The sequence below is a fragment of the Macrobrachium nipponense genome, chromosome 3 (genome assembly GCF_015104395.2).
Source record: "Macrobrachium nipponense isolate FS-2020 chromosome 3, ASM1510439v2, whole genome shotgun sequence".
Taxonomy (NCBI): domain Eukaryota; kingdom Metazoa; phylum Arthropoda; class Malacostraca; order Decapoda; family Palaemonidae; genus Macrobrachium; species Macrobrachium nipponense.
This window is the reverse complement of record NC_087202.1, coordinates 74,178,972-74,206,953: the sequence shown is the minus strand read 5'-3', so window position 1 is coordinate 74,206,953 and position 27,982 is coordinate 74,178,972. Positions and strand designations below refer to the sequence as shown.

Sequence of the window (27,982 nt, the reverse complement as noted above, 5' to 3'; positions counted from 1 at the left end):
TATACTCCACAGCATTCACAATTTCATTATGTTTCCAACTGACATGTAAAACGAAATAGACTTACTGTATAACACAGAACTATATAACACTACTACAAATAAAGTGCATCAAGTGTAAGCTCCTAGTTATGCATTTCTTACATTTGTAAAACTATTATAATTATTCATCTTTCTAGTTTAGACTTAGAGTTTAACTATTTTCTTTTACTTATAATTCTTGAAAAGTTTGCTTATTGTTGAAATTCAACCAGTCACAATTAAACTGAGCTGTCCTAATATGTTTTTTTTTTTCAACATCATCCAATAGCACTGTTTTCTTGCCTGATTTCAAATGTTATCCATCATCCATGTTAAAATTTTAACAATACGTAACATGGAGCACCTTCAGTTTCAATGCTTGATATAAACATATAAATCATATTTCCTGAGCCACTCTACTGTCAACCATAGTCTGAACTTATATCAGCCAGGACTGCTTTAATTCAACACTCACAGAGGTCACTCACAGAGGTATGTCCTGAAAAGGAGAGCTACCAAGAACAGCATAAGTAAAAATATTTACAATGGCTACTTTACCCCTTAATATATTCAAAAGCCATATCTAGAATGGTCAGCCATTTTAGGAAGGGTAGTGCCATCAGTGCACTGGAGGCAATAATTAAGGTTCTTTGCAGCATCCCTTCAGCCCCTACTTGCAACACCTTTCATTCCTTTTACTAGGGTAAACGACCAAGCAGGGGCATGTTGGCTTGCAGAAAAACAACCTTTTGACTCAATATTTAATTGGTGAAACAAGAAGACAATTAAATCTTTAAGCATACCATTCAAAAGACAGAAGTTTCATCAACATAATGAGATTATAAGAAACCACCATATGAACTAAAATAAGCACGTGAAGTCTTAATAAAATATGTGTTCAAGGCAGTTTTGAATCCAATATGGCATTCCTTCAAGGCGTGAGCCACTCATCCCTCACAGAAAGGCCACATCCTTCCCGGCGCTCATTTGAACAATTTGCATATGCTAGTATGGTATATAAAGTTTATTGATATTACTAAAGAATGTAGTTGTAATCAGCAAAAAAAGACATTTTGATCCCTATACTAGTGAAAGTATGAGACATCTTGCCGTGGTCATGTTTTGAACTGAAATGCATTTATACCTTGTAATTGGTGGTTTCATGCTTACTGACATCACAACTTAACTCCACAAGTGCTTATTTGATTGCAATTATACAATTTTGTTCTTAATTCAATCCAAATTCCACTTGAAATACATGAGAATTCGTTTACAGCGAAACCGTGGAGGGAAAAATTTTTCAGCCTTATTGTACATCTGGCTGACAAAATCATCCGCGAGCAGATGACACATTAGTGAACTGCTTATGACAAAAATTGTGTATTTTGTTGCTAGCACTTTTCACTGATTCAAGTCCATACTACTATTTTGACTTCTTTTTAATTTTTAATAATTATGGTTGAAATATGTAAATGTACCCTTGTCTGTTTTCACTCTGTAAGAAATTAAGGGGGGCGACTTTGAAACGGCCAGAAAATCGTCAATAGAGGAAAATTAAATTGAGACCCATATACTATTTTGATTGAGAAAAATATAAATATATACAATAGTGAAAAATATAAATATATACAATAGTATCCTAAAAATACTTGTTGATTATCCAAAAAATTTAATGACAGTTACTCAGCATATTCATAGTATTTTATATAACATCATATACTTGTTTTTCTTAATCAATTTATATGGGTCTAAATGCTAACTTCCCTATACTACTATCAAGATTTGATGGTCAATTCAAATCTGGGCCTTTTAGTTTCTTATGCCGATAAATCTTTGTTGTGGCCCAGGCGATCATGTGACCTCCAACGGCATGGCCACGAAATGCTATGGCAAATGGAATTTATAAAATGCATTATGAAAGATTAAATTATAATTGGAATAAGATATTATAAGTATTGGATATTCACAAATTCTCATTCTAAGTAGTATTCAAAATCTTCACTTTTAATCATACAAAAATAGGTACTAGGTATCTAGTGCACTGGCACCCCCGAAAATTTGCTAGGCTTCCGGCCACATCTCGAACAGTGTCATCGTTCACCATTGTTGTAAGGAAACTGTGCCAGCATCTATGGGTACAAATGTTTTGCAGATTTAGAACCAGAAATGTGTAGTTTGTTTACTCAAGTGACTCAGCAAACATCGAGATAGCGTCAATCATCTACATTTAAGGTGTTTTAAGTGAAAATCTAGAGTGTCATGGAGGTAAGTTAGCACTGCGAAGAGTTAGACCTTCATCAACCTCTGTTTAATCAGAAATTTTGCCTATGTATCATAATTTAGGCAAAAACTCTTACTTTGAGAGAAGAGTAGAGGTCTTGGTATGTTGCCTGGATGGTCCACAACTCTTAACTAATGCTCATGGGCAGTCATGGCAGATGATTCAAGTACTTTTTCGGGAAGGAGAGGTGGCCACTATGTCGCCGCTCGCTCATTTACTCTATATTTCCATTCATTTTCTCTTCCATTTACTTTACACCCTACCCTAACAATCGATTCAGCATTAGGGCAAATGACCGGGCTGTGACATAGCGGCCACCTCTCCTGGAATGTGGCCACCTTCCAGAAAAAGTAATCGAATCATCTGCCATGACCTCCTATGAGCATCAGTCAAGAGTTGTGGCCCATCCAGGCAACACACCAAGACCTATACACTCCTTTCAAGGTAATTTTTTCTCCTAAATTACAAAATAATGGCATAACTTCTGATTATACAGAAGTTAGTGAATGTCTAGCCATGCGCGGAGCTTACTTACCTACATGGCGCTCTCGAAAATTTTACTTAAAACACCTTTCATATAGACAACCGACGTTCTCTCAACGTCATATTACTTAGGCACAGGATATTGGTACGGCAGCCGTATCCCGATCGCGATAGATATTGGTACGGCAGTGAATTGCGCATGCGTCAATTTCAGACTTCCTACTGTACAAATAACATAGTGTGGTGGGTGTACGGCAGATTCTGTCAGTTGTGCCATATTGCGCTCTTGACTTGCTGTAGGTACGGCTGTTAGTTGTATCCGTTTTCCAGTTTGGTAATCATACTTTATTATGTGACTAGAGTTCGGCTTTTAGGCGGGACAGTCTCGCTTTTTGAATATCTGTCCCCCTTTATTAAGTTAGAAAAATGCCCCGCACCCCTTTTTGTTTTGCTTTTGTGAATTTTGTCCCGCTTTTTTTTGTGCTACAAAAACAAAACTATCCCAATTTTAATGGAATAGTGCTGAAATTTTGTTTAATTTTACCATTTCACTAGCTGGTAAATTCTATCGTCTTCTCCGACAGCCTGAATACAAAATGAAGTGAATTACAAGAATATTGTAAAGTGTATATAGGCGGCCCTTTGCAACTGCCACTGTCATGCAGAATAAAGGGCCGAGAAAGTCACCAAAGGTACGATGGTAGTGTATATATTTATATATAGCCTACTTATATTTTAATTTGTATGTTAGCCTATATTACTACTTTACAAGAGTTTAAGGTAATATTTTGCCGGTCGCCTGTAACTAAACTGTTATTTACCTTTGAACTCTGTACGTCGGTACATCGCACCCCTTGTACCGTCATGTAGTCTTCAAAGGTAAATTAGTACGTTTTAATTACAGTTGGCCGAATAAATATTACTTTACATTCTTGTTCAGTAAGTAAAATAACAGGAAAACGTCAACTGCCATAGTCTACTTTACCGCAGAATGAGGGCTTAGAATTACCGAAAACTTGAACACACACAAGGGAGCAATAAATTTGAACCATTGGCCAGGATACCTAGTAGGTATCAGTTATTTAGGAATACATTACTGGTAGATCAAAGCACGTATTCCGCGGCGACATAGCGGCCACCGATCCCGGGAAGCGGCCACCTTCCCGAAAAAGTATACTTGAATTCACTGCCATACGCATCAGTCAAGAGTTGTGGCCCACCCTGATGGCACACATTTAGCTAGGTACCTGACGTTAGCGTTTTCTCCTAAATTACGAAATAATGGCATACTAATTCAAGCGCTTTTTCGGGAAGTGGCCGCGTTCCGAGAGAGGTGGCCGATAGGATATGTCACCGTTCGGTCGTTTACCTTATGTTCGCCTACCTTTACACCAAGGTTAGGATTCCTACCCTGGTCTATGGCAACCTTAGGTCACGGGTTTTTCTTACCTCCTTCTGAAACAATCCATGATTTTCAATGGATTCGTGTATTAGTTTCACAGATTTCCTTATTTCTTGGTTACTGTATCCCGAGCAAACATTTAAGTATACCTCCATCATTGACAGAACATGCTTACACCTCTACAACATGTGCCCACTGTATTTTGTTTACGGTTCGGATTCCTTCTTCTTCTTCCTTCAAAATGAAACCCTAGTAGTTGTAGTAGTAGTAGTAGTATTAGTAGTAGGACATCTTTCGTGTACATGCTGCTTTAGCTGAGTGACCCTCTTCAATGGAAATATCGAAATTATACATATTTATTGAAGCAAGAAAAATAACTGCTTTTGAAAAATTATATTACGTATATCAAAATAAGCATGCGGTCTCCTGTTAACAAGAAATACTCGGAAGAAATCTTAAGTTGGTTGGTTGGTCATGGTTGAGGCAATGCCTTTACAACGGCGCCTCTTAATCTTGAGTTTTTTTTAAATTGTTGAGCTCTTTCATTCTTTTTTTCCACATCATGTATAAGGATTCTTTTCTTATTTCATTATGATCTGTAAATAAAAATTTTCCAATTATATAACTTTCATTCTCTTCATAAGGTTGTTGAAGTCCAATTGCTTTAACGCGTTCTTCTCTGTACGTACAACAATACAAAAGGAAATGAAATATGTCTTCTTCTATATTATGACAAAAAGGACAACAGGTGTTCCCATTCTGGTGTCTTTTTGTTATATTTAAATGTAGAGAGTTGGTTCTGGCTCTAAAGAGAAGTATCGAACCAATAGTATTGTCATGAATTTCTTCATCTTTTATTTCTCTTTTCCACATTTTATATATATTTACGGTCACTTTATTTTCCAAGTCTTCTTTCCACTTCACTGTGTCCCAGATTCTGGCTTTGTCCTTTATTTCTGTTTTGGACATTCCTTTCATTTTCTTAAATTGATTTTAATTTTATGCATGTACTTTTCCACTGTTTTCCACCATTTTCTTTCCTTTTCTTGCATATCTATAATTATTTTCTTCAGTAATTCTTTCCGTCCATTTATAGTATTATTTACATGACTTAGCTTTCCACTCATAATTCTGCTTTTCATAGAAGATGCTCCTATCTCCCCCCTTAATATGGCTACTACTGTACTTCTACATGCTCCTAATATTTTTCTATAAACCCCATTCTCTATTCTTTGCAATTTTTCTATTTCTGTATCTGTTAAATTAACTACATTGGTTCCATATAAGACTGATGGTAGAGCTATATTTTTCCAGAATGTTTTACCTAGAAGAACTTTGTTACAGCTTTTTTCTATCACGGAATAGGTTAGGTTGGCTAACTTCTGTGCTTTGTCCATCATTCCCTTTTTCTGTAGCTTAAACAGATTTCTAGAATAGTTTACCTTTATTCCTAAATATGTTACATTCTCCCTCACTTTTATATCCTCTATCTCTTCTGGTTTTTCTTTCATATTGAAAATAATGATGCTGTTTTTCTCTTTATTTATTTCTAGCCCACATTCATTTCCTATATCTACTAAAATCTTTATATTTATTCTTGCATCTTCTATATTTCCGGCTAAGACTAACCCATCGCCAGCGAAGAAAAGTGTCCCTATCTTTACTAATTCGTTTTCAAATCCTGTCCCTTCCTCCTCCATTTTCCTAATTATTAAATACGTCATCAATTTGAAAAGTGATGTAGAACCTGTACACCCTTGCCTAATTCCACTGGTAATTTCTATTTCATGTTCAACTCCTTCCCCTAGGTCTATTAGTGTGATATCCCCTTCGTATATATTAGCTACTGCCTCTATGATTTTTGGATGTATTTTGAACTGTTTCATCACTTCGATCATAACTTCTCTTTTTACCGAGTCAAAGGCTTTACTGTAATCGATAGCTATTACTATTAAAGGTTTTCTATTCCTATAGCTCTCTTCTACACAATATTGTAGTGTAAGGATATTATCTTCAATCCTACTCCCTCCTGTGAATCCTGCTTGGCATTCGTGATCTTCTTCATTCATTCTGATGTGTGCTTCTATTTCGTCTTTTATCAGCATCATGAATACTTTGTATGATATATTTAATAAAACTATTGGCCTTAGATCCTTAGCCCTTGGTTTCCTTTTCTTTTCAATCATTTTCGTTCTCGATTTCTTCCAAGATTCAGGCTTTTCTTTGATTTCTTGCTCCTTGTTGTAGCATCTAACTAATATTTCTATACAGGTTTTGCTCTTCATCAATGCTTTGTAAAGCTCTGGTTTGATTCCAACTGGGCCTGCAGCTTTTTTTTGCTTTGAGCTTACTTAGGCAAGCTATGACTCTTTCCTCAGTTATCAGAGGTTCTTGCATTGGCATTATCTTCCTTTTGCATTCCATCAATAGGTCCATGTGTTCTCTTAGTACTTTTGGGAATCTATAGTCTCCAATTCTTATGATATTATCTATTTCTGCCACTTCATTCTCATTGTCCATCCTTTTCTCTTCATTCCAGATTTCCTTTATTTTATTTTCGTGTTTATTGTTTACGGTTCCCCAATAATTCACTAATTCGTCCTTTGTTTCAGCCTCATTTAGCTTGCTTCCCTGTTCATTATATAAATGTATAACTTCTCTTTTTGTTTTTTGCTTATTTCTTAACTTATCAATATTTTCCCAGAGCTCTTTGTTTTTGTTTCCTCTTATTTCTTCTGTTATTTTCTTTTCATAAATTGTTATCTCTTTTTATTAATAGCTGCACTTCTTTTTTCTTTTGCATATATTTCTTCTCTAGACTTTCCTTTACGACATTGTCTCTCATTTATTTTCTTCCTATTTAGCTCTTTCCTTTCCATAATACCTTTTCTTACTTCTTCATTGAACCAGGGTTGCTCTTCTATTTTTTCCTCTACTAGCATCTTTCTCCTATATGTTCTCACTAGCTTGTCTTCTGCTACTTCTTTTATTGATAAGTCCATTGCTGAGATTCTGTTTATGTCTTTATCTATTAGGATCTCTTCAAGTTTTTGAATACAGTCATTTAGGTTACCTTCATCTGTTTTGAAGTATGTTACTTCCTCCCATTTACCTTTGTTGAGATTCTTGTAATTTCCTTTGAATGTCAAGTTAATGGTAATTATGTTATGGTCCGGGATATCCAATTAATTTTTGTCTTCATCAATTACCATCTCGAAATTTTCATAGAACTTCTCATTGACTAAAGCAAAATACCTATAGTTTAGCTCTAATGGGAAATTACAGTACATTATATAGTAAGCTATGATATATTACATTAACAACCTGGTTGGTTTTGGCCAAAGGCACACGAACACACATCAAGATTACATTAATGAAAATAACAAAGGAATTGCGATCAAATAGATATTTAAGGGGAAAGTTAGCAGATTATATGCATACAAACAAATGTATGAATGTATACAGAAATGATTATATACTGTTTACTTTTTCATACGATTTTATATGATAAGATATTTTATCTTTATGCCTAAATATTTCTTTTGTCTGCGTCTTGGTTTCGTTTGCCATTCTTTTAACTATATCTTAAACTTATTTTGGAACTAATTCAAAATTCTTTTATACTTCTGTTTAAAAATTAGTAGGCTAAGTAAGCATTTCGTTTCCGCTCTTTAGTCTTTCGGCAAATATATTTGGATAACAGCTTGTCGATTGCATTGAAAATTTTTTATTTCTTGGCCACTTTTATCTCAGTTATATGGTCAAGCTGCGCTTTATCGTTTTTTTTATTATTTTATTATAAAATTTTTCATAGTTGAGTTCTTGGCGTCCATCAATCATCATACATGCTATACCTAGCTAACGATTTTTCCGAATTGTCGAAGATGTTTTTGAAATGTAATTTTCTTTATTTCTATGAAAAGAGTTATCAATATTTTATTTTCGTCTATCATCACATACTTTTGGAAATTTTGTTTTCTTAAAAGATTCTATATAATTTCCAGTGACAATCCTTTCATATCTAAGATAAATATGATTAATGTATTTCCATTACAACTTTACATTCGTTTATTACGTAATTTTCGGTTCTTTGCGCAGAATATATATATGAACAAAATCAAGATTCTTCTTAATTTACTTCTTTTGAATAAGCCCTTCTTCACTTCAAACATTTTCTGAATATAGCCCAGGCTTCCACGGTTTTGCTATTTTTCTATTATCCATTTCCCATTCAGCTCAACAATTGAGAAAGTGACAAGCAAGAGACCTAAATTTTTGGCAGTAGATAGATGACAGTGGTAGTATAGTAAAGGAAGCATAAATGACCTAAAACAAGTTGCGTTGATATTACCATTTACAAATATTGCAAATTGCAGCTATTACGTCGTACAAACTTCCTGAAAGTTTTATTGGAATACTTCTGTTGATGCCATTTTCGTTTGTATCTGTGACCGAAGGTGTTAAAATAAATCATAGTCCTTTTTCTACCAGTGCGAAAGTTGAATTGAATATTGAATTTAGGTCAAAGGCCAAACACTGGGACTATATGAAGTCATTCAGTGCCGAAACGGAAATTGACAGTAAAAGGTTCGCGGTGTGACAGGAGGGAAAACCTCAAAGCAGTTGCACTATGAATCAATTGTTAGGAGGTTGGAAAGATGGAAGAATGAGAATATGAAGTGCCCTTTATTGCCTGGAGATCTGAATCGCTAATAACTTAACGCAAGAACAACAGACGAGGTTGAATAGTTCTAAGTTCTTAGAACCTGTCAATCAGGTAAAATAAATGAATTTGCATGAACAAATACTATGCTTAGTTCTTGCACTCTAAAGACGGTAAGTAATCAAGTAATAGCAGTTTTTCTTTATATATCAGGATTTCAATGACTATAGTATATCAGACGTCTTCCATTCTTCGTTTCCTAGTGTTAATTAAAAAAACATGCTGACTCTTCACGATCAACACTGAGTGAAATCGGAGAAATGTATCAGTGTTTTATCAGTTTATTGAAAAATAAGTGAGGAGTACCCTCGATTACAGATATTCATGGTACATGATGTTCTATGTAAATATTACGTTACTTATTGGGTTAAATTTAATTACTACATAACCTTACTATTCCTTTCTTAAAAGATATGTACATATTTTCATATTAAATTATTCCGAAAAGCACACTATTTTATCGCTGACAATTTATTACGAACAGCAACCTTTATATCATCACTAGGGCGACTATACGGGACAGTCCCTCTTTTTGACTCTATCCCCAAAAAAGTTGCGGTCTTGCGGGGACGCCCTAATGTCCCCCTTTCAGCCTATGTCCCACATTTGTCCCCCCTGCCATTGCATATGTATTTAGTTATATAAATTGTTGATTTTTTTTTTCTTCTAACAAATCTGTATGGTTTCTCACACTGACTCATGCACCGCATGATGCTTCGTTTTCTTTAAACAAATGGAAGAAGAAGGGAACTAATGTGCGTTCTGTACTCGTATGATACAGTGAACAACTGATCCTACAATTGCCCAATGTCTGTGTTGATAATGTATTGGCCCGGCTAGTACGCAACCAGCCCTTGACATAAGTTGTAGTACTTATATTACGGTTATCATGTCAACAAAGACTTAGAATAAGAATATCCTTTCATAAAGAAAACAAAAAGTGAAATGATGTCAAATGCATGAAGTGCACATCATCTTTTTCGATAGCGAATGGTGGAAAATATGATATTGAATGTCACATAAAGACCGATAGACATAAGCGTGCCGATGCATCCGCCTCATCTAGCAAGTCGGTGACCACATTCCTACTACAGAAGGACAGATTTGAGAAAAAGAACAGAATTTGGCAGCCGCTGAAGGAACATGGGCATATCATTCAGTTCAACCCAGTTTGTCATTTCGCTCTATGGATTGCACTTCCAAACTCATTAAGAAGAGTTTTGAAAGTACGTTTGCTTGTGCCAGGACAAAAACGGAGGGGATTTTAAATAGTCTTCTTGCCCTATGCCTCAAAGCACTTAAATGCTGATTTTCCCGCGCAAATATTGTTACTTTATATTGTGACTGTTCAAATCATCGAAATATCTTTAATTATGTCCCTTATTGGTTAGGTACTTTTCTCCTTGCCATGGTGTCAGGGTCAAAGTATTGGAGGTAAAAAATCTTGGAGAAACAAGTGCTATTATTTCATACTAGCAAACTGACCCATCTACGATGGGTGATAAAATACGGGTGCAGAAGTGAAAAATCTATATGTACTATTTGTTCAGAAATATTAAAATAAGGGCGATTTTTATACATACCTACTACAGAACCTCTTTGTACGCAATATTATCAATTTGTCCACAACTTAATTTCAAGTTGGCAGAGTCAGTTGCTCTGCTCATCGCCGCATACATTTGGCCATGTGTGAACATGGGTGACGGCAGAAACACACCAACAAGATCCAAAGTCTGGCCCTGCGACTTGTTTGCAGTGAATGAGAAGGCCAGGTTGATGGGAAACTGCCTGCGCCGTAACTGGAACAGAAACTGGTTGTCCGAAGGTATCAGAGGAATCCGGGGGGTGAACAGACGTTTGCCGGTGTGAGGGCCCGTTGCTATCACTGCTTCGATGACGTGGGAGTTCAGCTCCATAACGGTGTACCTCGTTCCGTTGCAATGTCCATTGACAGGATCGAAATTCCGAAGCAACATTACTGGGCAGTACTTCTTCAACGTTATTTTGTGCACTGGCAGTCCTGATGGATTTAAGTTATTCAAAAAATCTTGCGGATATTGATGATAATTTTCATCTTCTCTTGTGTCCGAGCTGAAATATTCGCGACTTTCTCCGGGGAAGTTGTACAGAAATTATGTATGAAAAATCGTAAAGTAACTAAGTCTACGGGAATAACCCGCCTCGTTTCACGACCAGAAACAGCTCCATTTCAGGGAATCCCTTCTCACCCTCACCCCCTCCAAAGGAGGGGGGTAGGTTGGATGAAACCCCATTACAAACCATCTTAGGGGTCCCCAACATAACCCTGCCAAGTTTCATGCCCATCTGACCAGCCGTTTGGCCGTGATTGAATGACAGACAGACAGACAGACATTACGCCCATTATAGTATGATTATATACAAGAAACTCTTTCCAATAAACTGTCCGCTAAGGTTTTGGCTTTCTGTGCTAATAATACGAACTGCAACTTTGGTGGATCATCAAGGGGAGGCAAAAATAATTTCTTATACAGTATGCAACAATTTCTAGGTAGAAAATTAATTGGTGTTAGCTGCGCAGCTCATATCTTGAATAATTGTATGAAAGCTGCGACTGACTGTCTGGGAACCTATAGATGTGGAAGCTATAACCGTGAAGATATTTCCTTTCTTCTACATCTACACAGTCAGAGTGGAGCAACTGAAAGAAATTTGTGAAAACGTTGATGTGCACTACCGAAACTTTTTGGGATATACGAAGACGAGGTGGCTTGCTTTACGACTAGCTATTGAGAGGATTCTGAAACTATTCAAACCATTAAAGACCTCTTTTGTCCCAGGATAAATGCCCAACCATTCTTAAGCAGTTTTTTTATTATCCATTTGCTGAAGTTTGGCTTTATTTTGTACACAGTCAGAGTAAAGTGTTCCATGATTACACTTTGAAAATCGAATTCCAAAAGTTTCAATGATGGAAGTTGATTGCATTTTAAAAGAGTTGAAAATGAAAATGGCAGAGCGAAAAAGATAACTGTTCATCACGATGACAATCACCAAGATGCTCCGAGATTTGAAAGGGAGGGCGAAAAATGTTGAACATTTTAAAAGTGTAGTAATGTCCTTTTATGGAACATCAGTAGAACACTTAGATCAGTGGACTAGGCCATTTGATGAAGTACAAAATTTTGATTGGGTCCTTCTTCAAAGTAATTCAATATGCTGGTCTCAGGTCCAGTAAACAGTGAACTATATTCAAGGGATAAGACCTGATTTAGAAATAGATAATAATGATATTTTTGACGAATTACTTGTGTCAAAACATTTTTGACAGATGAAAAGGTGCAGTAACGGAAAGTAAGTGTTCTGGAAGTGGATAGAAAACGGGTAGATATTTTCTGCTACTTTGATAATAACAGCATTTCTTTCAGAAACATATCTAAGGTTATTGAATTTAGCCTGTGCCTCTCTGGCTCCCACAGAGAGAGTGTTCTCCTTAATGAACAACTGGACATCAGAAAAAAGCCAGTTACAAGTATACGCTGAAGTCGGCACTAATAGTGAAATGAATATCTTAGAACTCACCCTTCACTCTTAAAGAAGATCAAATCTAGACAAAAATACACCAAAGATTGATGCAAAATTTTGTTCTTATTTTTAAGTAGTCTACAATTTTCCTTGTATATTAAAGAATAATTTTGTGTTGAAAAGGTCAGAATAAAAACACTAACTGATAGATCTTCTAATTTATCATCGCCTGATATTGAATAGCCTGAGTGAAGATCAAATCAAGCCAAAAATACACCAAAGAATGATGTAGGCATTTTTTTTATGTAATCAGAACAATTTTCCTTAAAAATAATACAATGTCATTGATAAACCTAGTAAAATAAACCTAATAAAAAAAACGTCATTGATAAACCTAATTTATCATCACCTGTTATTGAATATACTTAGTAAACATCAAATCAAGCCAAAAGTACGCCAAAGAATGATGTGAGAATTTTTGTCCTTTTATATAATGTCTGTAATTCTCCTTAAAATTTAAAGAATAATTTTCTGTTGAAAAGGTCAGCAATAATGTCTGAATAAAAACACTAATTGATAAACCTTAAAATGTCAGAGATAATGTCTGAATAAAAACACTGATTGATAGACCTTCTCATTTATCATCACCAGTAATTGAATATATTTATGTATTAAACTTCTGAATTTACAACGACTCAACGTAAGTGCAAGTACGCATGGGCTTACTATATATACTTATGTCCCCCCTTTCGCAAGTCAAATAAATGGTCACCCTAATTATCACGAATAACGTCGTATCTACGGGATTATTTTACATCAATGATACCAGCAAGGCTGCAGTAAACTAATCCTCTAGCTCGCACAGCCTCTTCAACGTGGTGACTCCGACTAAGTTAAAATTTAATGGCAAAACTTACCACACGATCGTGACCTGAAGAAGGCTGGCTTTGGAGAAACCAGCCGCTATAAAGCCTTATAATATACCACCGTTCTACCAAACTTAGGGACCGTCCACAAGGCCAAGCTTTGCTGGATGTGACGTCAGAAGCGTATCTACAGCGGGAAAAGTTCTAATTTTCTCCACTTCCGACGTCACATCGAATACAGTTCGTCGAGCGTGAGCGTGTGGACGGGGCTTTAGCCGCTTTACAGTAACCTGTACGTCACAGTACAGAATACGTTACGACCTGCGTACCTTTTAGGCCCGTCAACAAGACTCCACGAAGAGAAACACGCTGGAAACGAAGGCAAGGAGAGTAAAATGATGGTGAGAAACTGGCGCCATTGGCTGTCGTCATGGATATCCAAGGGAGGAGTTACTCTCTCGCAGCAAATAGGAGAGTAATTATGGATTTAAGAACTTTTAGGCTGTCAAGCCAAGCATTGGTGCACTTCCGGCCATTGAGCACTTAAGATGGAGAAAAGAGGGAGTTGGAGAGGTTGGACAGCAAGACGGAATAAAGGTTGATTGATTGAATATAGATTTTAGGCCAAAGGCCAAGCACTGGGACCTATAAGGTCATTCAGCGCTGAAACGGAAATTGACAGCAAAAAAAGTTTGAAAGATGTAACAGGAGGAAAATCTCGCGGTTGCACTATGAATCAATTGTTAGAAGGGGGTGGAAAGTAAGATGGAAGAAAGAGAATATGAAAGGAAGCACAGTATAAGGAACAAAAGTGGTTGCAGGTAGGGGCCGAATGCACGCTGCGAAGAACCTTAGGTAATGCTTACAGTGCACCGCATGAGGTGCGCTGACGGCACTACCTCCCTACGGAGGGACTGGAGAAAGGCAACGGGAATGGAAGTAATGCATGAGGCTAAAAAGTGGATGCAGTCTGGAGAAGAAAGGACGCTGTATACACCCTTTAGTAATGCCTACAGCGCACAACGTAAGGTGCACTGGCGGCACTAGCCCCCCTAAGGGGTGTAGGATAGCGACAGAAGACGTCATGAATAAAGGAGTATGTAATTTAAAAGTAAATTATAGTACGGTGAAGATGTGAACTGCTAATTGACAAGTGTGACATTGTTCATGTAAAACCAGCCACGACCAAGTGAAGAGCAAATAATTTCTAATAATCGCTAAAACACGCTTTGGAAATAATTTGACTAAACGTGAGAAAGTGGCGCACTATCGTCACATAAAGTAGTTCTTCTTCGTAACTGAAAGGTATAATAAAATTCCACTCGTAGATTCTTATTATCATATATTAAGTACTTTATATTTCATAGTCATTTTCAAAGGAATAGCTTCAACTGGTAATCTTGCAAATAACTTATATCAGAGTTGTATTATGGCCAGAGAACAACTGCTGACGAAATTGCTTCAAAATCATCCGTTTCTTCCACTAAATACATTGAAAGATTCTTACAGTTTGTTAACTGAAGAGAAACGGAACTTGTTATCTCATCCCGAGATTTTATATGTTCCTGTCAATCCTCTCAAATCTAAACAGTTACGAAGACACTTAGTGTTTAAAAAAAAATTTCTATAATTTATTTTTTCTTTACAATTAACTATAAAAACTTTATCAACAGCTATTAAATTTCTATCAATTACTTCCTCACTGCAACAGAAGCAAATTGGAATGAATTTAAACCCTCGTAGTACAATTTTTTTTCCTCGCGTTGGAATAACATCCAGTTCACCTGAGAAATGATTTCAACACAACCATTGTACAACTGATGCCTTTCTTGGTGAATATTTTTTTTTCCAAATGTGCACAACACATTGCAATGTAAAATGCATATCATACCATTTGAAGCATATGAAATATGTTTATAATCTAATCTACAACTACACAAATGAGATATAATGAGCTTGGTATAGTCCATATAATGAATTTCAATAAAGGAAAACCTTAATAATTCATCTATGAGCAGTACTATTTTTTTTCAGCAAAGCACAGGTCACTTGTACCTCGTGCAGTCATGGACAATTTTAAACATAAGGGCGACATTACAGCTGGTCAACATTCTATATAAATATACAATATGTTTAAAAAAAATTTTCAATCTAGGAAGAACATGTTTCTATACTTTACAAGCGATGAAAAAACAGAAACCGAGATATTCATGCATTTCAAGTAAGCCCAGTTCCTTAATTTTCATTCTCAGTAAAATTATAAATACAGAAAATATCATCTCGGAAGAATGAGCATCCTCTATAACTGCATTGGTTTCATTTGTCTGTTCATCGAAGGACAATACTGGAGCTTAGACTCATCGCAGGAAATTCCCCTTCGAAAAAATATCGATACCAGTAGTCCCTACTAGATGCCCTTGCTGCAGGAAACCATGAACAAAAATATGGCACCTAGATTCACATCCTACTGCTTAACTCATCTCTGAGGGACTCTTGTTATCCTGACAGATATCATCTGCTGTTTATCATTTTGATGTGCAAGTGACGCATTGATGTTTTTTTTTTTTTTTCTTCATTCTGGTACGCAGCCTGAAAGATGCAAATCTGCGCCTTCTTACAACATGGCTTCCTCCGTTTCCTCGGTGAAGGTCGGAGTTACGTTTCCACCGTTGTAGTAGTCGTCTCCTCCCCCACCTTCCCCTCTCTTCATGCTCTGGCGGGAGTGACTCGTTTTGCGGAGCATGCCCTGCAAACACAAGCATCGTCAGAATCAAAAGTAGGACCAGAGGCTGCAGAATACACTCTAGACATTCTCGCATTAAAATGGGAGATTCAATATTGTGCCAAGAAAAAAGATGGGTGTTAATAGTATAGAAAAATTTAAATAATTTTTTCATGTTTTTACGAACATTAATGTCATATAAAAATGAATTTCCTAGTGACAGAAAATCAATTAAAAGTTGAACTTTGGAATATCCACATTGTCTAGATTTAACCACGGTCTAGAAGAGCAACCATACTGCAACTTAAAAAGTCTGTGCACTCATGCGCACAATCAAGCTTTATAATCCCTAAACACAAAGTGTCCTGTTCAGTGCCTCTTCTACAATATCTAATCAGGACAGTCTGAGTCTTTCCCTTCCTAAGCTTGCTTGCAAAATGCATAATCTTTTTTTATTGTCGTTCTCAATTCTATCCACATGACCCAACCACCTCAAAATGGATGGATGGATGGATTATGAAATTTAGGGACAAGCCCAAGCTTTTTCAATGATGCAGACCTTTTTTCTACTACGCATCTCCACGTTCTGGCCACATTGGTCCGTCTTGCTCCGTTTATACTTGCAAACGGATTCTATCTTCAACTTTTTTTCATGTTTAATATCCACACTTCACTTCAATAAAAGAGATTTGACTCAACAATTCTTCATACACTCCAACTTTAGCTTTCAAATATTTTGCCTATACCCTGCTGCCTGCCATACTTCATTTGTTTTTGTTTGTTTATATGGTGTTTTTACGTTGCATGGAATCAGTGGTTATTCAGCAACGGGACCAACGGCTTTACTTGACTTCCGAACCACGTCGAGAGTGAACTTCTATCACCAGAAATACACATCTCTCACACCTCAATGGAATGACCGAGAATCGAACTCAAGGCCAACGAAGTGGTATGCCAACACCATACCGACCACGGCACTGAGGCGCTTTATTTGTTTTTGTTACTCTCCTCTTCTGAATTAAATCGTCATCAATCATAGTTATTCCCAGATGCCTCTATGAGTCAACAATTTTCATTCTTACATGATTCCCGTCAATATTCCCTATTCCACTTCCTAGTATTCATTTACCATAACAACCTTACTCGTGTTAACGTTCTCTTTAAATTTTATCAAACATTTTTAAATAAACTAGATAGCAGATCATCTTTATTATTCCCAATTATACATATCGTCTCCAAACAGCCACTACACAATGTATACAAGACTTTTTTTTTTTTTATCTCATAACTTTGCGCCTACATCTGTACTTTCTTTATGACCTCTCCCATCTCTCCATCTACAAATAGCACAGAAGACAGAACCTACCATTGCCTCAAAAAAAAGTTGCACCTAACTGTCTACATATGTTGGCATGCACGTTGATTTCATCATAAAAACCTTTGATCATTCTCAACCAATTGCATTTTACCTCATACATCCAGAGTGCCCTCCACACTACATCTCATAGGGTTTTTTTCTGGTTCATGTACGCCACATTGTACACCTGTTTTCTCGACTCCCGAATTTCTCAAAAAAAAGAAAGAAAGAAAAAAAAAGTTCATGACGAGTTCTTACATGACATGCTCTCTTTGCTGTCTAAGCTAACATAGTTCTACCCCTATCAATCAATCTGTCTTACTTTCTCAGTCAAAATCCAACCTGGTATGCTAAGTGTTGCTATACCCGTTATTTCTTAAGTCATCTTTATTACGTACCTTGAATTTAAAAAGAATGAACAAGTATCTTTCTTAACCATCCATTTGAAACCTTTCGCATCATCGTCACAAACGTTACCTTGCAACCCAAGACCAACCAGTCAATAACCCTCCAACTGCCGTACACCACACCTTACTTATAATCCCACAAACTCCTGCTGACATTTATTATTCTTTAACCTCTGAATAATCATTTCCATAAGCAATGTTAGATATCCGCTAGCATTTTCCACTCTTGCATTATGCAGATATACCTTCACTCTAACATTACTTAAATGAACTCCTCAAAATACTTCCTCCATTGTCAAAGAGCTGAATTTTCTTATATTCTCAAACCCATTTGTTCGAGAACCTTCTCCATATGGAGGAGCGTCTCATTTGTCCGATTTTTTTTGTTTAATTGCGTCCGTAAATTTCGAAAACCAAATTTTTCACTCACCCTTACTAGGCCATTTGATCAATACATTTTCCAACTGTCACATGGTCATCTCTGTTGTCTTGTAACTTAACGTTAGACTGTCTCCTGTTTTCCTTTGCTAATCCTTTCATTCTGTCATTCCAACACCTGCTGCCTTTATACCGTCTTGTACTCTCAATAATCATAAACACGTTTGGCTAATCCCCTTCTCCATCGCTGAATTGTCCATGCTCCTCCAATACTAATTCCACTTTTGTTTGTTTACTTCTTTTCTCCATTTCTCTCTCTCTCACACACACACACACACAGAAACACACTCTCTTGCATATACATTTCCATGATGTATTATAGAAGTTCCCTATACTGAAGCATATACTATACCTGTGTATAAACATATAATCTTAGAAAATGGGGTAGAAGCAAGGAGAAGGAAATAATCCCCTAAAAACTATAAAATATTTGACTAATTATATTATACAAAGAAAGCCTTGCAAAGGGAAAGAAAGTTATTAGACGAGATATTTCAGGTCTTTGTAAGAAGAATAAAAGTTTTTCTTTTAAAGCAATTTCATTTCATGACTTAAAACAATAAAAAATAAAAATTAAATAAGCCTAAGCCTACAACATGAAAACCAGCCACAGATATCTGAAACAAAATCGACTGTTGTCGTGTTCAATAGTGTTTCATCCATCACAGAAAGCAGCCAGCATACAGTTGGCGCGTCATAAAAGCGCTTTTCTTCATAGATGTCAAACCTGAAAATCGGATGATTCACCCTCCTCTGCGCCATCATTTTTGGCCAGCTCTTGAAGTTCTGCCGCCAGCAAAACCTAAGAATGATTCTCTCTTTGATACACATAGAGGCAAAACCTCCTTTCGTGTTATGTGCATAAAATATACCACTTAAATATTGTCTAACATTTTCTACTGGAAATTTCAAAGTGTTTTGAATGTGTCGTATGTTTTAAAATGAGCAAACTTCATTATCAAATACATTAATATCCATTTGTTTCTCCTGGTAACATTCTCTTTCTGTTTTCTCCTCCTACGAACATTTTTAAACAATAAACTAGACAGAAGGCCTTCTTTATTATTCCCAATTATACATATCGTCTCCAAACAGCCACTACACAATGTATAAACGACCCATTTTTTTTTTATCCCATAACTTTGCGCCTACATCTGTCCTTTCTGTATGACCTCTCCCATCTCTCCATCTACAAACAGCACAGAAGACAGAACCTACCATTGCCTCAAACTAAAGTTGCACTTAACTGTCTACATATGCTGACATGCACGTTGATTTCTTCATAAAAACCTTTCATCATTCTCAATCAATTGCTTTTCACCTCATACATCCAGAGTTCCCTCCACACTACATCTAATACGGTTTTTTTTTTCTGGTTCATGCACCCCACATAGTACACCTGTTCTCACTCGACTCCCGAATTTCTCATAAAAACAAACGTTCATAACGAGTTCTTACATTACATGCCTTCTTTGTTGTCCAAGCTAACATAGTTCTTCCCATATCAAATAATCTGTCTTATTTTCTCAATAAACCTCCAAACTCCAATTAACCTGGTATGCTAAGTGATGCTATTAAACAACTTATTTATTAGTACCTTTATTACCTTGACTTTAATAAGAATGAACAAGTGTCTTTCTTAACCATCCATTTGAAACCTTTCACATCATCCTCACAAACGTTACCTTGTACACCAAGGCCAACCAGTCAATAACCCTCCAACTGCCATACACTACACCTCACTTGTAAACCCACAAACTTCTACTGACATCTTTTCATTCTTTAACCACTGAACAACCGTTTTCATAAGCATTGTTAAATATTCACTACCATTTTCCACTCTTGTGTAATGCAGATATACCTTTACTCTATCAATACTTCAATGAACTCAAAATACTTCCTTCATTGTCAAAGAGCTGAATTCTCTTATATTCTCAAATCCATTTGTTCGAGAACCTTCTCCATGGAGGAGCTCCTCATTCGTCCGATTTTCTCAGCTTGTTGCATCCGAAAATTTCGAACATAACCAAATTTTTCACCCACCCTTACTACTATGAGATTCAGGGCCTCTGTAACACGGTTTTTTCGCAATAACTTTTTATCTATGCATTTCATAAATATAACGCTTATTCAGAATACATATTATATCAACACATAAATTTTGAGTGTATTCTGCACTACGTAGGTTGAATAAATTTGGTACTTATAATGTAAAAGTGACCTTTTATGAAGACGGGCCAACTTACTCAGAGAAAAGGTTTCGAACGCACTCGTTACGTAACTTATGACAGCATTTCCTCCCTCTTTCTCGATGGATGATTGGCTATACGTAACGAAGGCTAAACCTCTGGGAACAATGACATACAAATTTAAATACAAGCAAAGCAGTACACCTTTATGAACTCTGAATTCTCTCCACTGATAATTGTCATAATGAACAAACCAATAAAATATGTTAATTAAATACAAAAACACCGATTATTAGTCTAACTCCCAAAATAAGTTTCCAAAGAAATTACAGTCTACTTTATAGGTCACAATCAGATTGACAAGATGTAGGGAATAGTTGGTAATTATCAAAAACATAGTAGACAAGCTTGATTTGATAACTGCTATATCCAATGACAAGCAATTTTTATTTATTGGCTATCTACCTATTTACTGAAAAAAAATAGCTGGTACCGTATATTGGCTTTAAACCTTCACTAATAATTATCGTCAGCATGGTGACTTCATGAGGCTCCACCCACTTTCGCCTCGTTATAATTCAGGATAACACTGAAGGCTACCATGGGCATTGTTGGATTAGAAAATTAAATTCTGGCTATAAAAACTCATTTCTCGAGTAGTTGTAAGAAGTGCTAAAGGATCCCAGCAGTTGGCCTAAACGTTTAATTCATGTATATTACTGCTATACTGTTGCGGCACTACTACTACAGTAGTATTACTACGCTAGCACTGATACCCCACCCACATCTATGTATCGTTTCGCCATTCATAAAGTCTTTGGGTTTCAGAGCCGATGGAATTTCTGTCTGGTGGATGGGCGGGGCAACATTTAGTCAAAAGGTGTTTGTTTACCTTCCTTACGTAATGAATGTTTTTCGACTCTTGGCTCGTAATCATTGGCCATGGCGTCGGCTAGATCATTTTTACTCTATAAAAATTAAAACTATCGGGTTTAGGTTATTGATAATGCTGACAAAATTTGTGTGTGGTTGTAAAATATACATATGTCAACTTTCAGCTACATCCGATGCTTTGACAAGGAGCAAAGTCCAAAAAACCGTGTTACAGAGACCCTGAATCTCATAGTAGGCCATTTGATCCATACCCTTTCCTACTGTCACATGATCATCTCTGTTGTTTTGTAACTTAAGACTGTCTCCTGTTTTCCTTTACTAATCCTTTCATTCTGTCATTCTAACACTTGCTGCCTTTATACCTTTTTTGTACTCTCAATAATCATAAACACGTTTGGCTAATCCCCTTCTCCATCACTGAATTCTCCATGCTCCTCCAATACTAATTCCACTTTTGTCTGTTTACTTCTAACTTTTTTTCATTTCTCTCTCTCTCTCTCTCACACAAACATGGATCCAGAGGGCCTGCGTCCGAGCATCCGTGGGTGTTGTGGAAGGCTATTTAGTGTGTGTGTTCTAAGGAGACGTTGGCAAATGTAAGGGGGGAGGAAATGTGGAGTTATGGGAGTTCCATTTGACAATGTCCTTGAGAGAGAGAGAGAGAGAGAGAGAGAGAGAGAGAGAGAGAGAGAGAGAGAGAGAGGGTGGGGGGCGGGCGTAACTGGTGGATGGATGGTTGACGATTGAATTGGTTGTTGGTGAGTTCTGGGTTGTCTGCAGGTGCAGCTAGAGTTGGTTGTTAAGATCAGAGTTGTGGGTCAGTCTTTAGTCTTTAGGCAGAGCCTGTGAAGATCAGTAGTGTTGGCAGCGGTCTGTGAAAAGTGTTGAAGGCATTGAAAATAATTTAAGTTGTGTGTTATTGGTTTGTTGTTGAGTTTGATGTTGTTTGCTTAGAGTTGTTGTGCCTGTGCTGTTGGATTTGTTGTGCTTGTGAGTTTCTGTTGAGTTATATGTGAGTTGTTATGGTTAAGGGTTGTTGTTGTTGGGAGCTGTTATGGTTTCTTGGTGTGGTTGTAAGTTGCTGAGGGTGGTTGTTGGTGAGCTGTTGTGATTCCTTGGTGTTGTTGGTGGGTGTGTGTGTTGCCTTTTTTTTATGTTAGTGATTGTTTGTGCAGAGGTCTTTTGTAGTAGTTGTGTTCCTTGTTTGTTGTTGAGTTGTGGTTGTATTCCTTGTTTGTTGTTGTGTTGTTGAGTTGTGAGGTTTTGGTCCTTGGGTGTTGTGTTGTGGTCCTTGGTTGTTTTTGTTGCTGTTGAGTTGTGGGGTTGTGGTCCTTGGTTGTTGGGTTGTGGTTCTTGACTGGTTAAGTTTATGTGTGAGGGATTTTACCCACTTGTTTTTGAGCTTATGATCGCGCCACAACTTTAGACTGTCTCCTGTTTTCCTTTGCTAATCTTTTCATTCTGTCATTCCAACACTTCCTGACTGTATACCCTCTTGTACTCAAAATAATCATAAACACGTTTGGCTAATCCCCTTCTCCATCACTGAATTCTCCATATTCCTCAAATACCATTTCTACTTTTGTCTGTTAATTTCTAACTCTTTTTTTTTCACTACTCTCTCTTATACACACACACTTTCCTTCTATGTACATATAATCTCATGGTGTACAGTAGAAGTTCAATCTACTAAAGCATATACTATAACTGTGTATAAACATATAACCTTAGAACTTGGGAGAGAAAAAAGGAGCAGGAAATAATCCCCTAAAAACTATAAAATATTTGACTTATAATATCACACAAAGAAAGCCTTGTTAAATGAAAAAGTTATACGATGAGATATTTTTGGTCATTGTAGGCAATTTAAGAATAATTGAAGTTTGGCAGTTAAAGCATTATCATTGCATGCCTTAAAAAAAAAAAGCCTAAGCCTACAATATGGAAACAGCCGCAGATATCTGAAACAAAATCGACTGTTGTCACGTTCAATAGAGTTTCGTCCATTACAAAAAGCAGCCAGCATACAGTTGGCGCGTCATAAAAGCGCTTTTCTTCATAGATGTCAAACCTGAAAATCGGATGGTTCACCCTCCTCGGCGCCATCTTTTTTGGCCAGCTCTTGAAGTTCTTTAACCGCCGGCGAAACCTAAGAACGATTCTCTCTTTGATTCACGTGGAAGATTAATCTCCTTTCGTGTTATGTGCATAAAAATGTTTATTCTTTTATCAATATACCAATTAAATATTGTCAAACATTTTCAAATGGAAACCTCAAAAAGTGTTTTGAATGTGTCGCATGTTTTAAAATGAGCAAACTTCATTATCAAATACATTAATATCCATTTGTTTCTCCTGGTAACATTCTCTTTCCGTTTTCTCCTCCTACGAACATTTTTAAACAATAAACTAGACAGAGGGTCTTCTGTATTATTCCCAATTATACATATCGTCTCCAAACAGCAACTACACAATGTATAAACGACCCATTTTTTTTATCCCAAAACTTTGCGCCTACATCTCTCCATCTACAAATAGCACAAAAGACAGAACTTACCAGTGCCTTAAACGAAAGTTGCACCTAACTGTCTACACATGCTGACATGCACGTTCATTTCATCATAAAAACATTTGATAATTCTCAACCAATTGCATTTTACCTCATACATCAAGAGTGCCCTCCACACTACATCTCATTTTTTTTCTGGTTCATGTACGCCACATTGTACACCTGTTCTCACTTGACTCCCGAATTTCTCAAAAACAAAAAAAAACAAAAAATTCATAACGAGTTCCTACATGACATGCTCTCTTTGTTGTCTAAGCTAACATAGTTCTTCCCCTATCAATCAGTCTGTCTTACTTTCTCATCAAAATCCAACCTGGTATGCTAAGTGTTGCTATACCCGTTATTTCTTAAGTCATCTTTATTACCTTGAATTTAAAAAGAATGAACAAGTATCTTTCTTAACCATCCATTTGAAACCTTTCGCATCATCCTCACAAACGCTACCTTGCACACCAAGGCCAACCTGTCAATAACCCTCCAACTGCCGTACACTACACCTTACTTATAATCCCACAAACTCCTGCTGACATTGATCTTTAACCTCTGAATAATAATTTCCATAAGCAATGTTAGATATCCGCTAGCATTTTCCACTCTTGCATTATGCTGATATACCTTCACTCTAACATTACTTTAATGAACTCCTCAAAACACTTCCTCCATTGTCAAAGAGCTGAATTCTCTTATATTCTCAAATCCATTTGTTCGAGAACCTTCTCCATGTGGAGGAGCGTCTCATTCGTCCGATTTTTTCTGTTAGTTGCATCCGTAATTTTTGAACACAACCAACTTTTTTCACTCACCCTGACTAAACCATTTGATCCACACATTTTCCTACTATCACATGATCATCTCTGTTGTCTTGTAACTTAACTTTAGACGGTCTCCTGTTTTCCTTATCTAATCCTTTCATTCTGTCATTCCAACACCTGCTGCCTTTATACCGTCTTGTACTCTCAATAATCATAAACATGTTTGGCTAATCCCCTTCTCCATCACTGAATTGTCCATGCTCCTCCAATACTAATTCCACTTTTGTTTGTTTACTTCTAACTTTTTTTTCCATTTCTCTCTCTCTCTCTCTCTCTCTCTCACACACACAGAAACACACACTCTTGCATATACATTTCCATGATGTACTGTAGAAGTTCACTATACTGAAGCATATACTATACCTGTGTATAAAAATATAATCTTAGAAAATGGGAGAGAAGCAAGGAGCAGGAAATAATCCCCTAAATACTATAAAATATTTGACTAATTATATTATACAAAGAAAGCCTTGCAAAAGGAAAGAAAGTTATTAGACGAAATATTTCAGGTCGTTGTAAGAAGAATTACAGTTTTTTTTGAAAGCTCTTTCATTTCATGACTTAAAATAAAAATAAAATAAGCCTAAGCCTACAACATGGAAACCAGCCACAGATATATGAAACAAAGTCGACTGTTGTCATGTTCAATAGAGTTTCATCCATCACAGAAAGCAGCCAGCATACAGTTGGCGCGTCATAAAAGCGCTTTTCTTCATAGATGTCAAACCTGAAAATCGGATGGTTCACCCTCCTCTGCGCCATCATTTTTGGCCAGCTCTTGAAGTTCTACCGCCAGCAAAACCTAAGAATGATTCTCTCTTGATACACATAGAGGCAAAATCTCCTTTCGTGTTATGTGCATAAAACTGCTTAGTCTTTTATCCATATACCACTTAAATATTGTCAAACATTTTCTACTGGAAATCTCAGTGTTTTGAATGTCTCGCATGTTTTAAAATGAGCAAACTTCATTATCAAATACATTAATATCCATTTGTTTCTCCTGGTAACATCCTCTTTCCGTTTTCTCCTCTTACGAACATTTTTAAACAATAAACTAGACAGCAAGTCCTCTTTATTATTCCCAATTATACATATCATCTCCAAACAGCCACTACACAATATATACACGACCCATTTTTTTTTCATCCCATAACTTTGCGCCAATGTCTGTACTTTCTGTATGACCTCTCCCATCTTTCCATCTACAAACAGCACAGAAGACAGAACCTACCATTGACTCAAACAAAAGATGCACCTAACTGTCTACAAATACTGACTTGCACGTTGATTTCATCATAAAAACTTTTGATCATTCTCAATCAATTGCATTTTACCTCATACACCCAGAGTTCCCTCCACACTACATGTAATACGTTTTTTTTCTGGTTCATGTACGCCACATAGTACACCTGTTTTTTCGACTCCCGAATTTCTCAAAAAAAAAAAAAAAGTTCATAAGTTCTTACATGACATGCCTTCTTTGTTGTCTAAGCTAACATAGTTCTTCCCCTATCAATCAATCTGTCTTACTTTCTCAATCAAAATCCAACCTGGTAGGCTAAGTGATATTATACCCCTTATTTCTTAATCACCTTTAGTACCTCGACTTTAAAAAGAATGAACAAGTATCTTTCTTAACCATCCAATTGAAACCTTTCACATCATCCTCACAAACGTTACCTTGCACCCCAAGGCCAACTAGTCAATAACCCTCCAACTGCCGTACATTACACCTTACTTAAAATCCACAAACTTCTGCTGACATTTATTATTCTTTAACCTCTGAATAATCATTTCCATAAGCAATGTTAGATATCCGTTAACATTTTCCACTCTTGCATTATGTAGATAAACCTTCATTCTAACATTACTTTAATGAACTCCTCAAAAGACTTCCTCTATTGTCAAAGAGCTGAATCCTCTTATATTCTCAAATCCATTTGTTCTAGAACCTCCATATTGAGGAGCATCTCATTCGTCCGATTTTTTCTGTTTAGTTGCGTCCATAAATTTCGAACATAACCAACTTTTTTTCACTCACCCTGACTATATAGGCCATTTGATCCATACATTTTCCTACTGTCACATGATCATCTCTGTTGTCTTGTAACTTAACTTTATGGAGGAGTTATGGGAGTTTCATTTGACAACGTCCTTGAGAGAAAGAGAGAGGGAGAGAGAGAGGGGGGGGGGGGGTCATAACTGGTGGATGGATGGTTGACGATTGAATTGGCTGTTGGCGAGTTCTGGGTTGTCTACAGGTGCAGCTAGAGTTGGTTGTTAAGATCAGAGTTGTGGGTCAGTCTTTAGTCTGAGCCTGTGAAGATCAGTAGTGTTGGCAGTGGTCTGTGAAAAGTGTTGAAGGCATTGAAAATAATTTAAGTTGTGTGTTATTGGTTTGTTGTTTGGTTGTTGTTGAGTCTGATGTTGTTTGCTTAGAGTTGTTGTGCTGTTGGATTTGTTGTGCTTGTGAGTTTCTGTTGAGTTATATGTGAGTTGTTATGGTTAAGGGTTGTTGTTGTTGTTGAGGAGCTGTTATGGTTTCTTGGTGTGGTTGTGAGTTGTTGAGGGTTGTTGTTGGTGAGCTGTTGTGATTCCTTGGTGTTGTTAGTGGGTGTAGGTTTTGCCGTTTTTGTTGTTCTTTTTTTGTGTTAGTGATTGTTTGTGCAGAGGTCTTTTCTTGTGGTTGTGTTCCTTGTTTCTTGTTGTGTTGAGTTGTGGTTGTATTCCTTGCTTGTTCTTGTGTTGTTGAGTTGTGGGGTTGTGGTTTTTGGTTGTTGTGGGGTGGGGGGGGGGGGGGTATTTTGCCCACTTGATTTTTGAGCTTGTCATCCCACCACCACTTTAGACTGTCTCCTGTTTTCCTTTGCTAATCTTTTCATTCTGTCATTCCAACACTTCCTGACTGTATACCCTCTTGTACTCTCATTAATCATAAACACGTTTGGCTAATCCCCTTCTCCATCACTAAAGTGTCCATATTCCTCCAATACTATTTCCACTTTTGTCTGTTAACTTCTAACTTTTTTCTCATTACTCTCTCTCTCTCATACACACGCACGCTTTCTCTCCTACGTACATATATAATCTCATGGTGTACTGTAGAAGTTCACTCTACTAAAGCATATACTATAACTGTGTATAAACATTTAATCTTAGAACTTGGGAGAGAAAAAAGGAGCAGGAAATAATCCCCTAAAAACTATAAAATATTTGACTAATAATATTACACAAAGAAAGCCTTGCAAAAGGAAAGAAAGTTATTAGATATTTTCGGTCGTTGTAGGCAATTTAAGAATAACAGAAGTTTTGCA

General features: G+C 36.7%; 2 protein-coding genes and 1 pseudogene across 2 annotated transcripts in view; all 3 read right to left on the bottom strand.

Moving 5' to 3' along the window:
* Window positions 1-4,404, bottom strand: part of LOC135221818 (proline-, glutamic acid- and leucine-rich protein 1-like) — a 119,888-nt pseudogene extending 115,484 nt beyond the window's left edge.
* A 287-nt stretch (window positions 4,405-4,691) lies between these two features.
* Window positions 4,692-7,186, bottom strand: LOC135222424 (uncharacterized). Its single transcript, XM_064260510.1, has 3 exons — window positions 7,079-7,186; window positions 5,204-5,599; window positions 4,692-4,943 (listed from the first exon to the last, which is right to left on the bottom strand). The coding sequence occupies exons 1-3, from the start codon at window positions 7,184-7,186 to the stop codon at window positions 4,692-4,694; spliced, it is 756 nt and encodes a 251-aa protein (XP_064116580.1).
* Window positions 7,187-14,602: 7,416 nt separating this feature from the next.
* LOC135221817 (neither inactivation nor afterpotential protein C-like) overlaps window positions 14,603-27,982 on the bottom strand; it is a 106,492-nt gene continuing 93,112 nt past the window's right edge. Inside the window, 1 exon segment of the mRNA XM_064259710.1 lies at window positions 14,603-16,023. Coding sequence (XP_064115780.1) covers window positions 15,892-16,023 — 132 coding nt within the window. The 3' untranslated portion in view covers window positions 14,603-15,891.

Bases quoted from the DNA above. Each gene is read 5' to 3' on its own strand.
- LOC135222424 (XM_064260510.1), bottom strand. From the start codon at position 7,186: ATGGACTTATCAATAAAAGAAGTAGCAGAAGACAAGCTAGTGAGAACA. The intron at 5,600-7,078 runs GTAAGAAAAGGT...AATCTGTTTAAG, and splicing joins AACCCTGGTTCAATGAAGAA to CTACAGAAAAAGGGAATGAT. The intron at 4,944-5,203 runs GTGGAAAAGTAC...AAAAGACACCAG, and splicing joins AAAGAAAATGGTGGAAAACA to AATGGGAACACCTGTTGTCC.